The sequence below is a fragment of the Alosa alosa genome, chromosome 15, assembly GCF_017589495.1.
Source record: "Alosa alosa isolate M-15738 ecotype Scorff River chromosome 15, AALO_Geno_1.1, whole genome shotgun sequence".
Lineage (NCBI taxonomy): Eukaryota > Metazoa > Chordata > Actinopteri > Clupeiformes > Clupeidae > Alosa > Alosa alosa.
In genome coordinates, this window is record NC_063203.1 from 26,112,278 (window position 1) to 26,133,718 (window position 21,441).

Genomic DNA, 21,441 nt, shown 5'->3' on the forward strand with positions numbered 1-21,441 from the left:
GTCTGAACCCACTTTGTGCTGGATAAGCCATGTCAAAGATATCACTTTAAGCTACACGTCAGTGTAATTATACCAGTCTTTAAAACAACCAATTTAAGTTACTCCAGGGAAGATCATTCATCCTAACCAGCCACACTGTCCTCTTTCTTTAAAACGAAATCACTTATCGTCTGTTTTACACACAGGACCAATCAGAAGGCCAGTTAAAATGTTAACCAATGACATATCACAGCGCCGATCGCTGCAAAACTCAGATTGGCTGAAAAGTTGACGTTCAATAAGTTACGCAACAGTTATAGCCAATCATTAAACGTGGATTGGACAAGACGACGCCCGCCTATCAGAGCAACCAGGAATTCCGTGAATGATGTGCGCCGGTGGTGCAGAGTTGCAGATGTGTGCACAATAAGGGCTTCTCCACATCTTGGGCATGATAGAAAATTATCATTATGACATGAAAGCGTCAAATCTGAACATTGCATAGATGTTGCATTCACGTGTGGTGTAATGGTTTAACAGTCATTGTAATGGTGACTGTTATCATGCCGGAATTGGGCGTGAACGCTAATCCTGATCGAAGTACCAACTCAGAATACTGGACCTTAGATGCCGTGCTACTCTGTGGCACACTAATCCTTTGAATCCACCAATGGGAAGGAGATAAGAATCAAGGGTCTAAAAACAGGACGATTGTTTACGTTGTCATCGCGCTTCATTCTCCTTTCTCCTGGAATGTTAGGCAAATAATTAACCTTCAGGATTCTTCTTTTCAGCTCATCTGAGAATCCAGGGTAAGTTAAGACTACTGTATCGTTAGGCTACTGCATTTTACTCTCTACAGTGCTACCTCAAAACTTAAAGCACATGCACTAAATCTTATTCATTTGTGACTGGCGGTTAAAGAAACACTTAGGTGCTTGCCAATACATGAGTTATACAGTATAAGGAATCAAATCATTTTAAATAGTGAATATTGGTTACATAATCCGTTTGATCCTCCAAGGGAGGGTAACTCGCGAAGCAATATAATAATCCACCGTTAGATGGCAACCAAGGTCCACAGAGCCGACTCCTTAGGTCTGTGGTCTAGTAAATCACCATAAACTTCTCTTCTGGATTGGTGAAAACAAGTGTCAGTTCATTCATTCACCACTATCATGTCAGCTGGGCAGCCATCATTGAGATAAGGCGCGGTGATTGCGACGTTGCCGCGTCACGAAGTGTTCATCTGTGAGAGTCTCATGTGAGTGTGAAAACGACCAAGACTTTTACAGAGAAGTAAAGTATAGCAGAAATTGTTGCATGAAAGTTATTTAGCCTATACTGTGCACTAAAACACTACTCAGAGTTCTAGTCAATTCCACTGAAATAATAGCCTACTGCAACGAACGGGTCAGTGTAACAATCTGTATTGTGTTTCTGTGTGCATGACGTTGTTATGATAACATGCTACAATGTCATGAAGTTCTTCTATTTGGATTGAGACAGCGACGTTATTTTAAATCAGTTTATTAAACGTCGCAGTGCAGTCATTCACTGCATGCGTGTCACCTTGAATGTCCGGTAAATGAAGGACAATGAGGGGCGTGTCTCCGGGTTCAAGACTACTGCTGAGATAAGACTTAATTAAAACTTAATTATTCATTTAACAGATGTTCACATTTGGACCCAGATGTAGCATGCATCCTCACTACATGAGCTGTAAAGAGAAAGCGTTACACAGTCATAGGGCATTTGATACAGTTACAGTTTACCTTACTGATCTTTCTCTTTCTCTGTCTCTCCCTTTGTCTCTCTCTCTTTCTCTCTCCTGCAGAGCTATTGGCTGTCCTCTCCTGTGTCACGGATCACAAGTAGCCAATGACTTGGCCGTCTTGGCCACAACCACCTCAAGATGATAAATGATTAACTGTACAGAGAGAGAACATCAGCTACATTGCCTATGCATATGGCAGTCATTGTGTCAAATATCAAGAGAAAAGTGAAGGGAAACATAACCGTTATAAGGGTCAAGAGGGAGACACCAGAATAGTACTTACCTTTTAATTTCGAGTTGTAGAACGAGGCTTGTGAAATATTGGTTTCTGAGCTGTCAGCAGACCTATCTCAGTTGGTTCCCTGTGGTTCTCTCCTGTTCCCCTTCAAATAGACCCAAGGCACAGGACTCAGTTGACCATTAACCTCACGATTGATTACAGCTGTTTCCTCACACATAAGCCTCTGAGCGCTGGTCTGTGGCTGCTGACACAAAGTTCACCTCCCCCTTCATTCACCAGCAGAGCACAGAGGCGGCAGAAGCTTGAAGTTGGATTCATTTCCTCTGTTGGTGGTTGATTGTATTTCACCTTCGTATAGATATTTTGAAGAGAGTTGGAATCATGACGGCGTCTGGGTATGGATACTATCGGACTTCCATTTTCCTGGCCATGTTTGTGGGCTACACCTTGTACTACTTCAATCGGAAGACCTTCTCGTTTGTGATGCCATCCTTGATGCAAGAAATTACCCTTGACAAAGATGATTTGGGTGAGTACATGTTTGTTGCGAGACACATCTGGATTTCATTTATTGCCGTTGTTTATTATGAAAATAATATGCTGCTTTCAATTTAGCATTTTTTAGTTTCAAAAGTCAGTCAGTCTCTTTGGGTCCACTAAACAGTGAAGTCTTTAAAAATCTATGAATGTATTAATAGAAATGTAACATCCATGTCTTTACTGATGTCATGCTGATGTTCACCCTCACTAGGGTTAGGCCGTACAATTTAAGTGTCATGGTCTGAAACATGTGATGTGATAGGTCGGTCGTGCTTGTTCATTCTGCAGGCTTCATCACCAGTAGCCAATCGCTGGCCTACGCCATCAGTAAGTTCATCAGCGGCGTCCTGTCGGACCAGATCAGCGCCCGAGTGCTCTTCTCCATCGGACTCTTCTCGGTGGGCGGCATCAATGTGATCTTCTCTCAGTCGTCCACCGTGGCTGTCTTCTCTGGCCTCTGGTTCCTGAATGGCCTGGGACAGGGTCTGGGCTGGCCCCCATGTGGGAAAGTCCTCCGCAAGGTATAGTAGTACATCTTAAAGCAATGCCATGCAATTATTTCAAACTCACAAACTCACTGCTACAATGGCTTATGATATGGAAAATAAAGTCTCTGATATTGCCAATGTGTGCCCAGAGCTCTTAATAGTGCACTACGTAATGTTGTTGATCGGGTAGGATCATGACTAATTTAGTCGTTTTTTGATGAACTGGGTGCTGTCTTCGTGCTAAATGGTGTTGAATATTGACGCCAAGGGACATTGATATCAATTCTTCCATGGAGTTGCTTTAAGTCTTATTACTGTTTCACTTTCAAATGATGTGCAAAAATGCAGGTAGAATGAACTTCTTACTTTGCACCCTGAAGCAATGTGTCAACAATGTTGTGGCTTACATGAATGAGGCAAGTGGTAGTCATATGTTGAATCCGTTTTTAATGTTGTTTGGAAAGGTATGACAGAGTGGCATTTGATTTCAGTATGACCCATTTTTTTTCAGCAGCTTGTGCCAAATTGGACCGGTCCATTTTAACACTGCAATTTCTCCATTGTCAGTTATCAGTGAGCTGTCAAAGGTGTGACAGAGAAAGGGTAGGGCAGTGTTGGCTGAGGTGAAGGCTGAGTAGCACAGTGCTCAGGGTTTACTTCTAGTTCCGGTTACATGTCTTTATATGCTGAACCATTTTAATGTTAGTAACACCACATTTTTTATGAATTACCAATTGACGCCCGAATCTGGCAGTGATGTCCTCTCCTCTCCTCTCTGCTCTCCACTCATCCCCTCCTCTTTTTCTTCTCCTCCCTGCTCTCCTTCCCTCCCCTCTCCTCTTTTCTTCCTCTCCTCTCCTCTCTCCCCACGCAGTGGTTCGAGCCGTCACAGTTTGGTACGTGGTGGGCCATCCTGTCCTGCAGCATGAATCTGGCGGGGGGGCTGGGCCCCATCATCGCCACGCTGATGGCCGAGAGCTACAGCTGGCGGACCACGCTCTCCATCTCGGGCCTGGCCTGTGTGGTGGTGTCTGTCTTCTGCCTGATGCTCATCAAGAACGAGCCCAGCGACGTTGGGCTGCCCAACATCGAGCCCGGGGCCAAGAAGGGCAAAGGAGGTCAGTCAGAGATGCAGTGGTTCTCAGTTCTGTATTTTGAGTTCCCAGAGAGCAGTTTGGTTCTGGAACTGATGCGATCAGAGTCAACTGCTGCCTCACCATAAACCATAACCCTCTTATCAATTACCTAGTCAGTGAAGAAGAATGGTGACTCCAGGCATGACAAAGGGGATACCATTATATTAGAGTTATGAAGACCGCAATGGCTCTTCATCAGACAGTACTGTAAATTGTGTTGCATAGGTTGACATCAAGATGAAAATGTACATTTCTTTTGTAGTAGGTCTTTAACCTTTAGCCCTTGTGCTGTATGTACTGTATTGAGATGCTTCATATTTATATCTATTATCTGAGATGTGGAAATCAGATGTTATGTCTTGATGGCCGAAATATTGGGATTGCTTGTGGAAGGGTGGTTATATAGAGTGGTTATCTGAACATAGTCCTGTTCTGATGAGGAACATCAAGAGGCAGTTTTGTAAGTAAATACTCAAGAGTTTTGAACTATTGGGACTATGTGTGACCGTCTAGAACTCATGTCTGACACTGTACTTTTTTCCTTAAAATCCTCCCATGTTTGTCTCACTTGGTTGGTGATTTGTTTTCTGCATGTGCGGACTATTGGACCCCGACACAGGGTAAAGTCGTGGGCCTGTGTGTGTGACAGAGAGGTGTTTATGTGTGTGAGGGGTGTGTGGTCTTACACACTCCTCTGCTTTGAAGTCCAAGGTCAAGGCCAATAAGACCTTCTGGACTCTGGACCAGTATGTGCCCCACGTAGGACGAACGTGAACAAGTTGCATTCTGACTGTGTGTCCATGTTAACTGATACGCCTCTCTCTGTCTGTCTGTCTGTAACGTCCAGATTCCTCCAGTGACGACAGCACCCTGAAAGAGTTCCTGCTCTCCCCTTATCTCTGGGTGCTGTCGCTAGGCTACCTGGTGGTATTTGGTGTGAAGACCGCCTGCACTGATTGGGGGCAGCTCTTCCTGATCCAGGACAAGGAGCAGTCAGTGCTCATGGGTAATGTAGTCCTCAAAGCTAAATGAATGAACTACACATTTAATTAGACTACAGCCAGCTGATGACGGGCAAAACACAACTGCTGATTCTCAGTGTCCACAAAGAACTATTGTATTTTGGTCCAAAGCATGCCTAATAAGATTACACATGCCCGTAGTTACTGAAATATTTGTTTTGTTGTGTCTCTTCAGTCGTGTAACTTTTGATTGTTTTATGCTACAGGGAGCTCTTTCATGAGTGCCCTGGAGATTGGAGGCCTGGTGGGAAGCATTGCTGCTGGCTACCTCTCGGACCGAGCAGTGGCCAAAGTGAGTGGCCGTCTCTTGACCTGATTAAATTTCATGTTTTGATTTCTGTGTACACGTTATCAGTTACAAGCAGACATGGTGTTTGACTAAGCATCCAATGATCGGTTCAGTTCGCTCCAGTGTAATGATCTTCAAGATGAAAAGATTAGATCATTTGGATATATAAGCTGTTTCAAGTGTCTTATTTATCTGGATAGAGTGAAGCAAAGAGTTGTTATTTCCGGGCAGCTATTGATGTTTTTTGGTTTTGTTCTTTGTGAATAGCATGGGCTCAGCATTAAAGGCAACCCTCGTCACTCCCTCCTGCTGTCAATGATGGCAGGGATGTGCGTCTCCTTGTACCTCTTCCGAGTCACAGTCACTCCAGACAGCTCAAAGGTGAGATCAGCAGTCTTTATTTTGCAACCAGTTGCCAGTGGCAGTTTAGGATCTAAATAATGTGTTTAAACTGGGGCAACCCTTAGACCTTAGCCCTGGCCCCTGTGCATGTGCATCTGGGAGCATGATAGAGGCAGCTGAAGCATTTCGTTCATGGAGCGTATGCTGCAACAATCAGGGTTCCCACGGGTCATGGAATTTCTGGAATATGATGGAATTTTAGAAAGTCTATTGCAGACGTGGAAAGTCAGGGAATATGGTCATTTTTGGGGCAAAGTCGCGGCGTAGCCTGGCTGTTAGTCTTCTGTCAAGACTACCTGGCTCACAGTAGCAATGACAGGGGGAGACAATGACAGTTAAAATCGGATAATTTGTGGTGTCAAATCCATTAAATAATACAACATCAAAAGAAGACCACACTGTTATACTGCAGATGATGGCTTTAATGCACTTAAAAACAAGTAAGTAAGTGAAAGCAAAGTAAGATAATTTAAGTAAGCTCAGTACAACATCCTCTGGCTGTTGTCAGCCTTTATACCCCCTTCAAGTCATCCCAGACAAGACACTCTATGTTTACAGATAACTGACCAAGTAATATATGGTAACCTTTGCCCTCTCATCCTGTTATTCATACATTTTTAGGTTGTGTGCCATTCTTTAAATTTCCTGCACCAAACCTTGTCTATGCCATTTTCTGCCATGCAACTGAACATACTACAAACTTCAGTTTCAAAAACAATGATATTACACAGAATGAAGATACTACATAAAAGATATATAAACTAAAGGATATATGTCAATAAAAAATCAAAAATTAAACACTGAAAACATAATTTGAATAAATAACCATATCAAGTCTGTAAATGTGAAGCAAGAAAAAGCTAATCAAAAGTGTAGTGCAGATCAGTGAATTGTAGGCTATATGTAGTGCAAAAAGGAGTAAAATAGTGCTGCATGGAGGCCAGAGCAAAGCCCAGCCGAGCCGAGCTGAGCAGTGCCGAGCTGAGCCGAGCGCAAACAACTGGCAGGAGATGTTTTTGAACAGTCCCGCCAATCAGCTGCTGTCTAGCCCAGATGGACTGACTTCAGACTGGGGGGAGAGAGAGACCGCCCAAACTTATTCTTTCAAAGGTGGAGTGAGCACACCTAGCACAGGAAAGCCGGGCGTGACCCTTTGTGACGACTATCCATCTGGCATCTTTTGTCTTTTTGTTATGTGTCTTGTAACTTACAGTATGTGGAGCGCTTTGTGTTGCACTCTGTGCATGGTAGATGCACTATAAAAATAAAACTGACTTGACTTCAGATCAAGTCAGTGTTGATAGCATTCTGCTGGAGAAATAGAACCGGTAGTATTCTGTTCTTTGACTTACTGGGCTTAGAGTAACTAAATCCAAATCTCAAGATCCCAAGTGATCAACTGGGGCATGCCCTCATTGGCAATGTTGTATGTCTGTGTTGTCTCTTTGGTCATGTTTGTTTTTCTATTATATTTCCTGCAGCTCTGGATCCTCTCTCTTGGGGCTGTATTTGGTTTCTCTTCATATGGACCAATAGCATTGTTCGGTGTGATAGCCAATGAGAGTGCCCCTTCAAATTACTGTGGAACTTCACATGCCATTGTTGCTCTCATGGCCAATGGTAAGGCCTTTTGAAATGAATGTTTTAGTTAGTGCTACGCACATTTCAATGATAAACCTAAAGAAGCTGTGACTATTTAATCTGTACAGAGTAGTCATACAATATCATATAAAAGCTCAAAGGCTCATAAAGTCATGAAATATAATAATAATAAAAGCTACATAAACAATATTATAATATCATCATAACATTAACAAATGTAAACAGCAGATTAGCTGACATGTTGTGATTGAGTTGATGTTATGTTTTGGCAGTGGGTGGCTTCATGTCTGGACTGCCCTTCAGCACCGTCGCCAAACACCACGGCTGGAACATGGCCTTCTGGGTTGCCGAGGTAACCTGCATCATCACTACGGTCAGCTTCTTCCTACTGCGCAACATCCAAACCAAGATGGGCCGCATCCCCAAGAAGGCCGATTAGGCAGCTGCTCGCTAAGAATCATGGGACATGTGGCATCCTCTTATTGCGTAACGAGACCATTCTCAGTACACAGTTCTCCATCTCCGTCATTTGTATTACAACATTCTGGTAAAGAATTCATACATTTACATTTCGTTTTACATTAATACGTTTTTAAAGACTTTACCTGTCGAACCAGCACACTAATTAAAGGGGAGTCGGCAATACTGGAGAAAGATTGTTGATATTTGAGCTCAACGGCCAAACAAACAAACGCCTCTCCCTTAAGTGTTTTTTTTTCCTTCAGCAGACATCTCACAGAATGGACAGCTTGTGGATCATGAGGATATATTCGCTGAATGTGAAAAATGAATGTCTTACAGCCAGGGTAGGGTATACCGGGTGCACAACTGAAGCGCTGTAAAATAATTTTAGAAGATTAGTCTAATGTGTGCCGTGCTCGCACATCTGTAGCCAGTTCCATTGTTTACAGTGGAAGCTAATGGTTGCAGCATACGCTCCCCAAACAGAAGGCTTCAGTTGCGTAGTAGTCTGCCAACTTCGCCAACTTTCCCATTAAGTCATAATTCCTAAGAGCACACAGTGCCATCTCAACATATGAGGGGATTAAACACCACAACTGCTTAGGGGGAAACTAAGCACCACAACATCTTATCATCATAAAAAGGGTGATATTGCAAATCTCTGCTCAGATCTAATCTCAGTTCTCAAAAGGAAATGACCCAGAAACAATCATCTCAAGAGAAAAGGCTAAAAGTTTTTACTCTGTTACTCTGTACACACTCGGGACACACTTTAGATCTCTGTCCCTATCTTATTTTTTTACACAGCAGTATTTGTGTCTATTTTCTCTACTTAATATGTTGTGCCGAACATCAAAAACCGAATGGGGCACCACAGTACGACTTTGTAGGAATTACCAGTCGCCATGGTATTTTACTACAGTATATAATAGTGTATTGCAAAATATTTGAATTGCATGTCATTTAGATATTTGCATATAGTCTCACTTCACAAGTTATGGAATGTCAACAAAAAGCAATGATTTTGGTACTGATGTGCCTTGCCATATAAACTAAATGTCTCACTTTGTAACACGAGGGGTATTAATTTAGAGTTAATCGAGTATTAAAACCATCTCTGTCTCACCAGCGTTATAGTTGGACTCATGCAGGGAATGATGTCTGATCTCTGTTTCTCCTAGTTCTACCTCCACTCTTCATTCCATGTAGATGGCATTTGAGTGTTGTTAAGTGTGAATATTAGTTTTGACGACTTAATGAAAAATTAAATGCTATTCAATTGCACATGAAGACAAGCATGATATACTAAAACTGCATTAACTTTTTTCAGGGCTAAATCCTGACAATTTTGCAGTGTGAGTTTGATGATTGACCAAATTAATTTAAACAATGTCATAACTGAACTGGATTGTGAAATTATAGTTCAGTATAAACAATAATGAAACATTGTGAGTTACTTGTTAGACAGCTTTGTTTAAAAAACAAGCTATATCTGAAATTGCACAGCGCATGTACTACAACTACATTCCCGTCTCAGTTTCAATTCTGACAACTTTAACTTTTGTGTTGTGAATATGTTTGTCCTTGCTATTAATTTAATTACATTCTTCATAGAAGTATTATTAAAGTTTGGTGTAATGACCACATTCTACATGGTGTGTGCTCTGTCATTCTTGTTTGGTAATAACACTGTATACTCATTCAACACCAATAACAACTCCTAATTCCTAATGAAACCTCTCCTATTGGGGTTGGTACAGGGCGTATTGCCTCTGCCGACAAGGTCAAATTTTCATTGCAGATTGTTTATTAGCAGGATCACAAAATTCTACAAGTCTGAGTTTCATGAAACTTGGTGGAAAGGTGTGGCCTGGGTGAAATCAGACAAATCTGTGATTGCATTTGAATTTGCTCTGCAGGTCCATCAAGCAATACTTCAAAAGTCACAGAAAACCCATGGACTAACCACAACCGCTTATCCAGCATGGGTCAGGCTTTATACGATGACAGACAGGATAGCACTGTTAGGAGCACTCTTGAACACAACCAGTAGCTGTGCTGATGGTGTCCGTATTAAACGACACAGACTTGTATCTTCTTTGGAATTCATTTCTAAATAGCTGCATTCAAAATCTTTTGCTTACAAAACAGGTGTAGTTGCTGTACTTACGAAAAGATTCAGTAAGCATCGTTCTATGTACCAATTTAACTTTAACTTCACTGCTGTTTACACCCCCTTGGAAATCAGAACTGAACGAAACATTTCCAGACAATTCTCTTTTGAGAATCTGTCTGGTGATAAAGGTGTAGTATGGACCAAGAAAGAGACCGTTCAATTTAGCAACTGACTCACAGCATGCCTCAACAAATTTGATTTCACTTTTGCTACTTCTATGAGAAGGCATTTGGCCTTAGCAGAGGTCTGTGCTCCCCAAGTACTTACTAATTCAGTGTAAAGGGAAGTTGGTCCTCAGTATCCACTTCACAATCAAAGGAAATGATGTAACGGCATAAGTCATACAGACTGCAGACATATTATTTATATTATGTACAAAAGTGACAGAATGTTATGCAGTATTTACAGTGAAATAGCTTGAAATAAGCAACAAAATATGTCAAACCTTTCGACACAAGCAATCCTCAGTACAAACATTGACAGACTGTATGTGTCGACCTTCAGAACAAAACAAGGACACAATGATGGGGAGCACACCTTAACTAGGCAACACTGCACCTTAACGTTGTCAAGAAAATGTCACAAAATCTGAAGGACAAATCTGCCATTGAAAAGTTCCCAGCCAGTTCTTGCCATCTTTCCCAACAATGAAAATTAAAATCCATGATGATGAGAAGAACCACAGGATGGAGATGAGGCGTGTGCTGTGACTGTGAAGGTATGCCAACGCTTCCTGTGTGAAGTCTGAGGTATTTGACCCTTCTCAGTTCCTCGTTCAGTTTAAGAACCAGGCCCAAAGGTACCGGCTTTCTCTGCAACCTCCAATGAACCCTTCAGATTCTGGTCAAATAGTTCACACCTGAAATACATTTATTGGGTCAAAGATACGGAGACTTACCGGTAAGTTATTATCTTGAACTTTGATATTGTGTATGTACCACACATCCACTTAACACTATGACTATTCCATTGTGTAATATACACAAGGTTGATGAGAAAAAAAATGGAATGGTAGTTACACACATTACTAACTAATATGTTCGGATTTGGCTTTAAGCGGACTTAGTCATCTCTAAGTAAATAAATCAGTCAACAATTCTACACAGATTAAACTGACGTAATTCTTACCTGATTGGCATCTCCAAAGAGTAGAAGGGATTTTTCAGTGCAAAGTCTGAGTAGATTTCATATATCTTCCTTAACAGCGCATCAATACCTGACTGTCTGGGGTCTGCCAACACAATGAACTTTATACCTGTCACAAAACAACAGACACAGGTTATTTTTCAAGAGATATGAAATAAATGTTATCTTTCCATGCAATACATAAAATCTAACTGTCCGAACCTGTGAGTGTCTGGAAGCAGTGCAGTTTGAAGGCATCAGTCTCCAACATCTCAATTCCAGAGCTGCCAGCCTCTGGTGACAGCTGGGAGCCAATTGCAAACAGCCTGATGGGTATGGGAACAGTGGTATACAATTATCAAAGTTATGCCAGTTAAAGCAGTGGTACCCTCTCCATGCTAGAAACCATCATCTCCACTGCTCTCCACTTAAGACGATGGCAAACAAAAACACTGAACACGGTAGCTGCACATTAGTATAGGCTAGCACATAATAATTACAACACTTTATATCGTGACTGGGTCTACTTACGAATGAAACATTGACGCAAGCATCAACTTTTCATTAGAACTCAGGCGAGCCCTGCCAAATTTGATTGACACAGGATAGTTGGCTGGCTCTTTAAGGTACTCAAGGATTTCCTTGCCTTCCGCTGTAAACTTGCCATTCACATCAACGCCATTGATCGACAGCACAGCATGTCCCACTGGAAATAATACAACATATCACTGTTTATCTATGGTAACGCTGTTGATTTTAGGTTCGTATAATGATACCCTGCAGAATACTTAGCCTGATTCAACTAGCTAGCCAGTCACACAGACCCACCTCTGATACCATCCCGCTGACCGAACGAGACTATAACCTTCTCGTCGTGAATCTTCAAGATTAAATCCAGGGGGAAACTGAAGGTCTTCTCGACCTCGGTTCTAGGAACATGATTATCATACTGATAAATTAATCCACCTGCCTTATTCACAACATACACACTGAAAATCGCCATTTTCTCCTACCAACCCAGCTGACACATTCGTCCTCGAGTCACGTGACCATGACCAACGATTAAAATAAATAAGTTGCTTTAACTGTAAAAGCGAATAGATATGATTGGAACCCTATGGATTGTGCATGAGTAAGTCAAGTATGATGTCCAGACAGAGGATGCCAGCCATATCAAAATGTTAAATAAAATATTTGGTGGCATGCTCTCATAAATACTTCGTTTCCCATGAAAACATTCGCCAGCTCCCGGATGCACGCGGTGTCTTCTGGGCCTTGCGCGTGTTCCATTTCCTTTCTTTCCGACATCTTGACTGAGCAGCATCATGGTGAGTATTTTTGGGAGATTTTATTTTCTTAAATCTACCAATTTTCTGTACATATTGTAGAAATAAGCATGAATTTGAATTCATAGAATCATGATTGACAAAATATATCCAAATGAAAAGTTGTAGTGAGTTCCAGACTCTAACAGTAATGTTTGAAGTTTACCCCGACTGCGGCATGCTCTGTAGCGTGTGGCCAAAAGGCAGTAAATTGGTTTTAGCATTAGCGCATTGCTAGCCGTCGAAGCGTGGTGGCTTTTTGATGGTATGTCTTAATCATCGTTTATGTTGCTAAATTTGCTATTGCTATTTTCTGGTATGCACAAATTCTAATAAACTATGATTCCTTCCTGGTAAATGCAAGTGGTCTTAACCTTCCCATAGTTTTGACATACCAACAGTTAATGCTTAGGTAGTTGCTGTTGGGAAATGGTAGCCGCTTGCTAACTCAGGCCAGTTCTAAGTACCTTTTTTATCTTCATTTCGTAGATTCATCTGAGTAGTTATTGTCATTGACAATTTAGTTATAGTAGGCACTTTTATAATCAAAAGGTGTGTGTTTTTAATGTCCGATATGTAATGTAGAGGTGTCATCCGCTGGAAAAGCCTGTGGCCCTCTGACAAAAAAAAAACTTAAATAATGCTGTATGTCTAATGACACCGTTTGTATTTTCTTCTACAGCCTCCCAAGGACGCGAAAAAGGGGAAGGACTCTGGGAAGTCCAAAAAGGACAAGGACCCAGTCAACAAGTCTGGAGGCAAGGCCAAGAAGAAGGTTTGTGTTCCAGCTAAACTATAAAGTCAAGACTACCAGATTTTGAGTTTTGCAATGAGCCAGAATTAACATTTCATTTATTTTTTTGTCACCGAGCAGAAGTGGTCCAAGGGAAAAGTGAGGGACAAGCTCAACAACCTGGTTCTCTTCGACAAGGCCACCTACGACAAGCTGTACAAAGAGGTGCCCAACTACAAGCTGATCACACCAGCAGTGGTGTCTGAGAGGCTGAAGATCAGAGGCTCCCTGGCCAGGGCTGCCCTCCTGGAGCTGCTGGGCAAAGGTAAAGATGGGGCTGCGGTTGATGCAAATGACCTGTCATGGTCCAAAAGATGGGGCTAAGCCCTGGGAATCTCTGGATTGTTGCAAATGACCTGTCATGGTTAGCCGGATAGAGCCATCACACTGCCAGTGCGTAATCCACAGCTCCGGCACGACTCGCCCTCTTAATAGAAAATCTACGTTTCACATGCAGTGTGCACACAGCATGCATATGTCCCAGGTTTAATGAGCTCATTAAAGATGCATTACAATTTTGCTATTGCTAGACTTGAGCCTGTATAAGTTGTCCTATTATACAGTATAACTATGTGTAGGACGTGGTCATATTTGAGGTCTATCCCGATGGACCCCTCTCTGTAGGGTCTTATCGTTGGAAACGCCTCAAACATAAAGCTTGTGGTATCGCTTTACCCTCATAGTTGTTACAATCAACCTTGTGGGCAAAAAAAACTGCAATACAAAGTTCCAACTGGGTGCTACAAAAGGAAATGTTATTTCTCATTTTTGTAAGGCCGGCCTTACACCATACGATTTTAGAGCGATTTCAGTCGGCAACTACTTATCCAAAATCAGAATGAAATCATGGGAGTTACTGGAGTTGTGCCCCGCTCCTGTAGGCTACAGCTGTAGCCTATATGAATGTTATTTTGTTTCTTATAAATAATTAGTTGGCTATTCCATGTGACCGAACAACTATTTGTTAGGGATGTCACACATGAAACTGCTGCAGAAGCACGAAAATATGACTTCTATATGAGTAGGCTATCGTTTCAGTTACTGTTGATCTAGTGCATGATGGGGAAATAATTTAAAGGTATCTTGTTGCAGTCTTGTAAATAGTGACCCTGCAAGATCCTTAGTCATTGCAAAATCAGTCTGACTTAAACTCTAATGGCCACCTTACACCAAACAACTTTGACAAGATTTGGGAAAGAGTTTTGAAAGATTGTAGTCTTTTATCTAATGCCCCCCATTCAAGCTTTACTCAATCTTTCAAGAATCTTTCCCAAATCTTGTCAAATTTGTTTGATGTAAGGAGGCCATAAGTTGTCTTTAGATGTGAGAGGGTCTGAGACTAGTCTTTCAAAAATCTTTAAGTCTTCTGGTGTAAGGATGGCATAAGTCACTTTGGATAATGGGGTCTGTTATATGAATAAATGTAATGTTGTAGTCTTGGTTTTTGAGGTATCAAACAATGTTATAAACTATAGCCTACCATTGAAGTGTCATGCATTTAGCAAAGTGATGACCGGTTTCCACAAAGATTCTATTTGGAGGGTTTGAACAGTATTGATACAATAGACGGTTCAGAATGATGGCTATTTGTCTTGGTAAATTGATTTCATTGGTATTTGCATTACATTAACTACAGGGTGTCAAGGTCCTCAGCATAATAAGTTCCACAGCAGACTGTTCTGAAATGACAATTGGATGCACCAATGTTTGCCATCAATTGAGGTTATTAAAAAAAAAAAAAAAGTAATTGCTTGTTAGGTTTTATTGACATCATTTGGGAGAAATTGATTTTCATAAGATGTTGCTGTGCCATCAATACAAATGACTGAGAATTTGTCTGCCTACTAGTAAATAAACAAGCCATCAGCCATCTAGACTCTTTGCCGCATCGGAAAGCCCAGAAATGGTCCACCTTTTGCTCTTGATAATTTCCCCTCTCAAAATAGCAGTGTTGGTAACATGAATAGTGATGGTTTTGAATATATTTCAAATTATTTGCATTCACACCTATAGTATACAGTATTGATGTTTTGATACTAATAATATTGTCTTTACTTCAGGCATGATCAAGCTGGTCTCCAAACACAGAGCACAGGTCATCTACACGCGTAACACCAAGGGTGGTGATGAGGAGGGTGCCGTCGTGAAGGATGCGTAGAGGTATGTCTGTCCAACACACCAGTATGAACATGGACACGCACTGCTGCACCTGCAGGTGCATTACACGTAATCTTTCTTGTGGGCACCATACTCGCGCACACAACACATACTTAACCTGTCTTGGTGGTATGAGCCTGAAGGATCAAAACTTGGGTACATCGATCAGGGTGTTCATTGATTTAAGGGAATTAATAAAGATCCATTTGAATTTCATTTTGCTTAGGATCTTAATGTTCATTTTAGCAAAGTGGCCTCTGATTTCCTCTTGCACTAAATCTCAACTTGCCCATGACCATTATGCATTATTTTTCTGTGTGCTGTGGGATGCAGAGGTCTGGCCCTTTTGTCATTGTTGTGTGTGAGACTGTCTTACTGAGGTCTGTTTCCCCAAAGCATAGTTGCTTACTATGATGGCAGCTACCTTGGTAGTTTAACTACAAAATGTGAGTGTAGATTGAGTTACACATGCACAATCACTTAAGCTTCATGTTGTCTCGCATGATTTTCATTTTGGAAAATTAAAAAATAAGCATAATTTGTTAGCATAATTAGTTTGGTACTAAAATGTGACCGAAATACTACCGAATTTCAACACCGTATTTCTGTATCGTTAACGTATGTGTAACGTGTGACTCAAATACAGTCAACTCAGATTTGGCAGTGAAGCTAGCACGGAAGATGCATCGTAGTTAGCAGCTATGCCTTTGGGGTAAGGCACCCCAGCATGGTCAATGCTGGTCCAGAACATGTTATGAGTACTGAATACCCCTTTGGATTTAGCTATATGATCTTAATCAGTAGTTATGAGTACTGAATACCCCTTTGGATCCAGCTATATGATCTTAATCAGTAGTTGTGAGTTCTGAATACCCCTTTGGATTCAGCAATATGATCTTAATCAGTAGTTTTGGAAATGCTGTTCATTTGACACCATTACTGTTAGACCAAAATGTCCATCTGATGACTTGTATTGACAAACTACTTTTTTTTTTTTTCCCCCCTCAGAGTCTGATGCTGTTGCCTGGATATTTGTAAATGGAAAATTGAATAAAAACAACAACAAAAAAAGTTTATGTGACGCGTTCATTTTGTAAGTCAAAGTCAAAGTCAGCTTTATTGTCAATTTCTTCACATGTTCCAGACATACAAAGAGATCGAAATTACGTTTCTCACTATCCCACGGTGAAGACAAGACATATTTTACCAATTTAGGTCCACAGACAAACATAACATTCAAGTAAACAAAAAAGTAAGTAAATAAGTAAATAAGAGGACACATATAATAATGAAAAAAAAATAAGAGCAGCAAAATGTGGGTTGAAATTGTGCATAGACAGTCAATAAAAAAATACTAGTGCAAATTCAGGCCAATAAAAGGCTTGGGTAGTTCTGTTTGACCTAAAGTAAGAAGAAAGTGGCATAGTGGTGCAAGTTATGTAAGAGCAGCAGAAGTGTTGTGTTTCAGGACAACAACACCAGTTGTAAAGTGTGCAAGTGGAGTAGTGCAGGCGGCCATTTTTGGGCCATTTTTTGGCCATTTTCTTAATTCCCATTTCGACGCATGCATACATCAGTTTCTCAAAGCCGCAGTGGATTTTGCCTTCTGTTCTGTAGGGATCAAAACTACTTCATAGATGCTCAGTTATTCAGGTCTGCCTAATTTATGCAAGAGTAGCTTGTAGGCCCTCAGAAGCCAGGATTTATTAAGGTCTTCAAATACAGAACTTTTGTACGTGACTAGGTATTTAATGATAAATGTGTCGTATCCTGTCTATGAAGCCTTTGAAGACTAGTTCAGTGTTAAGAATTCACAAAGGCTGACATTGGACCCAAGTTGGCGAGGCAACCATTCCTTGGAGCTTAAAACAAGACGTGCACAAACCGTAGTTAACACTGTTCACCATGCGATCACACTCAAGGGCAGACCTAGGATGCAATTAACTAGCTGACCGCATGCCAAGTTATTTGTGGCACTTTGGATCTTGAACTTGATAATTGACACTACACATATTCAAAAATGAAAAAATTACAAACATCCCTCTAACTTGCTGTCATTGTGGAAAGCCAGCTGCATGAAGAAAATGGTCAGTGCTCTTATGGTTTCAAATCTACTGTTGTAGTCTAGATCAGTGTTTTTCAACCACTGGGCCGGGGCACACTAGTGTGCCGTGAGAGATCAGGTGTGCCGCAGAAAATTACCCAAATGTCACTCACTGGTTCAGAAAAGCAACTGTTGCTTCAAAGAATTTATAACTACATGCTCTCAATTTGTATGATTGCACTATTTGTGGTATGCAGGCATTGTACAATGGGGGCCCCATATCCAGTATTCACAGAATCACATATCCAGTTCATAACAATTAAATTAGATATAGTCACCTACAAATGAAACGGAGGGCGCTTGTTTTATTGAGCAGGTCTTGCATAGAAGCCATAATAAGGCCATATCTATATTATTTGATGTGTTAGGCTATGGTATGTTTAGTTTTTCTTCACAGAGGATGTTAGTGTGCCGTGGGACATTTTTAGTGTCAAAAGTGTGCCGTGGCACAAAAAAGGTTGAAAAACACTGGTCTAGATGAGCAAGGTTGGTTAATTAATAGATTTGAGGCCACCTTTGGTTGGTCTTGTCATGAGTTAAATCAGACCCAAGAGCAGGCTCCAGTGCAGTCTGGTTAGTAAAGAGGATATTGGTCAGCCCAAAGCAGTTTCAGGGGTTAACCAGCAGAGGGAAGCATTTCATGCTTATTTCAGCAGCAGGGCTTTGAGGAATGAACTTTCAAAAAGATTGGAAATGGGCAATGATTTGTGTGGCTTCAGGCAGCCCTGCACTATGGGCAACACCAGGGAAAGGAAGGTGTAGGCTAGTAGCACAAATATATATTTGAGTGCATATCAGTGGACTATAGTTAGGGACTGTGATTATATTTGTATATATTTATATAAATATTTCCAGTAGACGTTTTGGAGAGGCTAGTCTGCTGTCTGCTCATCAACAAAGATATCTCCGAGATAATATCTTGGTGGCCTGTAGCATATACCTGCAAGGCAAGCTGAGCTTATAACTTGCTGCGAGAGAAAGACGTATGGTTGTGCCTTCCTCCCAGGGTCCATAGGGGGCGTAGTGATGGATGTTGTCAGCTGTTTTTGCCCCGAGTGGCGGCGCGGTAGTCTTGCACGGGTCTTAAGTTGCTGCCAGCGTGCGGGTGTGACAGATGTGCCACAGGCTCTTCCACCTCGAGTAGAGCTGGCATCTAGCTCTGTCCAGGGTTTTTAGTTTCGACTGCTCTCTTTGTGTCTGTCCGCATGTGTCTCCTGTCTCCTTATCTAATAGCTTATAATCTTGTGAAGTGGAGGCTTGATAAACAAAGTGATGGGACAAAAAAGGGTAACAAAAGTGGTGTTTTTGCATTGTGTTGAAAGAAGTGTGTCTCTTGTCTGCTGTGTTGAGGCTACTCTGTTATTATGGTTGGAGATGACAAGAAGGAACCATACTCTGATGTTCCGGCATAGTGCCCATAATGTAGGATATTCTGCAAAGCTTTTTATTGTATTCATGCTTTTGGCCTGACGGATAGACAGATGCAGATTTCATTGTTGTGACTAAACCTGATTTTGTTCTTTGTGTGTTGGCATTCTAAAGGAATTTGGAAAGTGACTGGATGGAGTGCGTGCCTTTCTACCAAAAAAAAAAAACTTGGACTCATATCCATTTTAAGATCTTAATCCATCTCAAATCTCCCAGACATCAGGAAGCAACCCATATAGTGTGTAGAGGGTCTTTTGAATTTTTATATCAGTTATTGTAGCTAAACCATAATTATGATCCCCTACATCTAATCACTTGAAATCACATAAATGAAGGGTTTCTACAATTCATGACCACATCCAACACAACAAACACATTGCCTGTTTTCCTCCCTAATAGCTCACCCATTGGAGCCTGCGCTATTATATTCTTCTTATTTTATGGAGTGACATGCTGTAACCAGCTTATAGCTGCCCCTCCTCCTTCCGGCAGCAGCCGGTGTGGCTATCTGTGGGACTCAGAGACTGGGGTTAAATAGACTAGCCACCAGCCTCCTCTCAGTCCCTGCCCGGTGGGCTGTGAGAGGTGGTCTGAACTGAACTCGCTCATAAGGCCCAAGCCTCATGCCTATGGGGTGACTCAGACTCAGAAGGGCTTGGACGCCAGCACAGGGGCAGGGAAATACTACTTCCAGACCCAGCAGCACATTTATCACTCCTCTCCTTCTGCCCCCCTCTCTCTCTTTCTCTCTCTCCATACCTCTCTTTCTCTCTCTCTCCATACCTCTCCCTCTTTCTCTCTCTCTCCATGCCTCTGTCCTCTTATGTCTCTCCCATACCTCTCCCTCTTTCTCTCTCTCTCCATACCTCTCTCTCTCTCCATACCTCTCTCTCTTTCTCTCTCTCTCCATACCTCTCTCTTTCTCTCTCTCTCCATACCTCTCTCTCTTTCTCTCTCTCTCCATACCTCTCTCCTCTCTCTCTCTCTCTCCCTCTCTCTCTCTCTCTCTCCCTCTCTCTCTCTCTCTCTTCTCCTCTCATACCTCTCCCTCTTTCTCTCTCTCTCTCTCCTCCATACCTCTCTCTCTCTCTCTCTCTCTCTCCTTCCTCTCTCTCTCTCTCTCTCTCTCCATCCTCTCTCTCTCTCTCTCTCCATACCTCTCTCTCTTTCTCTCTCTCTCTCCATACCTCTCCCTCTTTCTCTCTCTCTCCATACCTCTCCCTCTTTCTCTCTCTCCATACCCTCTCTCTCTCTCCATACCTCTCTTTCTCTCTCTCTCCATACCTCTCCTCTCTCTCTCATACCTCTCTCTCTCTCTCTCTCTCTCTCCATACCTCTCTCTCTCTCTCTCCATACCTCTCTCTTTCTCTCTCTCTCCATACCTCTCTCTCCTCTCTCTCTCTCCATACCTCTCCTCTCTCTCTCCATACCTCTCTCTTTCTCTCTCTCTCTCTCCATGCCTCTCTCTCCTCATATATATATATCTCTCTCTCTCTCCCTTTTTATATATATATATATATATATATATATATATATATATATATATATATATATATATATCTCTCTCTCTCTCCTTACCTCTCTCTCTCTTTCTCTCTCTCTCATGCCTCTCTCTCTCTCCCTTTTTATATATATATATATATATATATATATATATATATCTCTCTCTCTCTCTCTCCATACCTCTCTCTTTCTCTCTCTCTCCATGCCTCTCTCTCTTTTTCTATATATATATATCTCTCCATGCCTCTCTCTCTCTCTCATGCCTCTCTCTCTCTCCCTTTTTATATATATATATATATATATATATATATATATATATATATATATATATATATATATCTCTCTCCATACCTCTCTCTTTCTCTCTCTCTCCATACCTCTCTCTCTCTCTCTCTCTCTCTCTCTCTCTTGCCTCTCCTCCTTTTCTCCCTGGCTTACTGTTTTGTTCTTTTTCCCCCTCCTCTCCAGCTGCTCTGAGTGGCTTCTGAGAGGCTCTACACAGTGGATGTGTGTGAGAGAGTGTGTGTGTGTGTGTGTGTTTTCTTTCCCTCCTGTCAGAGCAGTGGCACTGTGTGTGTGTGTGTGTATATGTGTGTTTTCACTTTGGGCTGCACGGCAGTGGAGTAACTCGTGAGTCAGAAAGGAGGGAAAATTGTTTTTTTTTTCTTGGGCAGAGCAACAGTGGGCAGAGAGAGAGAGAAAGGAGAGGGGCAACTGGACACGCCGGAAGCAGGGGTAGGGGCACTGTCAGCAGCATTGCTGGGGCAGTTACTGGGGGCAGATCCTGTGGAAGGAGATTTATGACACGCAGCTGTTGAACGCTTGACAGACGTGGGGTGGGGTGAAAGAAGACTCCGTCGGCTGCTGCTGCGTAGGAGCGCCGTCTCTGCCA

General features: G+C 41.8%; 3 protein-coding genes and 1 non-coding gene across 8 annotated transcripts; 3 read left to right on the top strand and 1 right to left on the bottom strand.

Moving 5' to 3' along the window:
* The first annotated feature begins 357 nt into the window (after window positions 1-357).
* slc37a4a (solute carrier family 37 member 4a) lies at window positions 358-9,589 on the top strand. Of its 4 annotated transcripts, none has more exons than XM_048264425.1 (9): window positions 358-791; window positions 1,817-2,526; window positions 2,826-3,058; window positions 3,900-4,143; window positions 5,009-5,167; window positions 5,390-5,475; window positions 5,740-5,853; window positions 7,356-7,494; window positions 7,749-9,589. In XM_048264425.1, exons 2-9 carry the CDS (start codon window positions 2,379-2,381, stop codon window positions 7,913-7,915), a joined length of 1,290 nt encoding a protein of 429 aa, XP_048120382.1. In that variant the 5' UTR covers window positions 358-791; window positions 1,817-2,378; the 3' UTR covers window positions 7,916-9,589. The 4 variants fall into 4 exon arrangements, with proteins under 4 accessions (XP_048120382.1, XP_048120386.1, XP_048120384.1 ...); XM_048264429.1 differs by having other exon boundaries at window positions 2,356-2,526; XM_048264427.1 differs by lacking the exon at window positions 358-791 and adding an exon at window positions 823-1,243.
* An 871-nt stretch (window positions 9,590-10,460) lies between these two features.
* Window positions 10,461-12,290, bottom strand: trappc4 (trafficking protein particle complex subunit 4). The gene is made up of 5 exons (XM_048264430.1): window positions 12,068-12,290; window positions 11,771-11,945; window positions 11,462-11,565; window positions 11,243-11,369; window positions 10,461-10,973 (listed from the first exon to the last, which is right to left on the bottom strand). Exons 1-5 carry the CDS (start codon window positions 12,240-12,242, stop codon window positions 10,895-10,897), a joined length of 660 nt encoding a protein of 219 aa, XP_048120387.1. The 5' UTR covers window positions 12,243-12,290; the 3' UTR covers window positions 10,461-10,894.
* A 171-nt stretch (window positions 12,291-12,461) lies between these two features.
* On the top strand, window positions 12,462-16,577 carry rps25 (ribosomal protein S25). Of its 2 annotated transcripts, XM_048264433.1 has the most exons (5): window positions 12,464-12,567; window positions 13,247-13,339; window positions 13,439-13,622; window positions 15,418-15,517; window positions 16,523-16,577. In XM_048264433.1, the coding sequence occupies exons 1-4, from the start codon at window positions 12,565-12,567 to the stop codon at window positions 15,513-15,515; spliced, it is 378 nt and encodes a 125-aa protein (XP_048120390.1). In that variant the 5' UTR covers window positions 12,464-12,564; the 3' UTR covers window positions 15,516-15,517; window positions 16,523-16,577. The 2 variants fall into 2 exon arrangements, with proteins under 2 accessions (XP_048120389.1, XP_048120390.1); XM_048264432.1 differs by lacking the exons at window positions 15,418-15,517; window positions 16,523-16,577 and adding an exon at window positions 13,772-13,862 and having other exon boundaries at window positions 12,462-12,567; window positions 13,439-13,665.
* LOC125308968 lies at window positions 13,948-14,084 on the top strand. Its single transcript, XR_007196029.1, has one exon. It is a non-coding gene; the product is annotated as a small nucleolar RNA SNORA18 (small nucleolar RNA).
* Window positions 16,578-21,441: the final 4,864 nt, after the last annotated feature.

Bases quoted from the DNA above. Each gene is read 5' to 3' on its own strand.
- slc37a4a (XM_048264425.1), top strand. From the start codon at position 2,379: ATGACGGCGTCTGGGTATGGATACTATCGGACTTCCATTTTCCTGGCC. The intron at 2,527-2,825 runs GTGAGTACATGT...TTCATTCTGCAG, and splicing joins CCTTGACAAAGATGATTTGG to GCTTCATCACCAGTAGCCAA. The intron at 3,059-3,899 runs GTATAGTAGTAC...CTCCCCACGCAG, and splicing joins GTGGGAAAGTCCTCCGCAAG to TGGTTCGAGCCGTCACAGTT.
- trappc4 (XM_048264430.1), bottom strand. From the start codon at position 12,242: ATGGCGATTTTCAGTGTGTATGTTGTGAATAAGGCAGGTGGATTAATT. The intron at 11,566-11,770 runs GTAAGTAGACCC...CATACCCATCAG, and splicing joins CTTGCGTCAATGTTTCATTC to GCTGTTTGCAATTGGCTCCC. The intron at 11,370-11,461 runs GTTCGGACAGTT...GTTTTGTGACAG, and splicing joins CTGCTTCCAGACACTCACAG to GTATAAAGTTCATTGTGTTG.
- rps25 (XM_048264432.1), top strand. The intron at 13,340-13,438 runs GTTTGTGTTCCA...GTCACCGAGCAG, and splicing joins GAGGCAAGGCCAAGAAGAAG to AAGTGGTCCAAGGGAAAAGT. The intron at 13,666-13,771 runs CAAAAGATGGGG...CCACAGCTCCGG, and splicing joins GCAAATGACCTGTCATGGTC to CACGACTCGCCCTCTTAATA.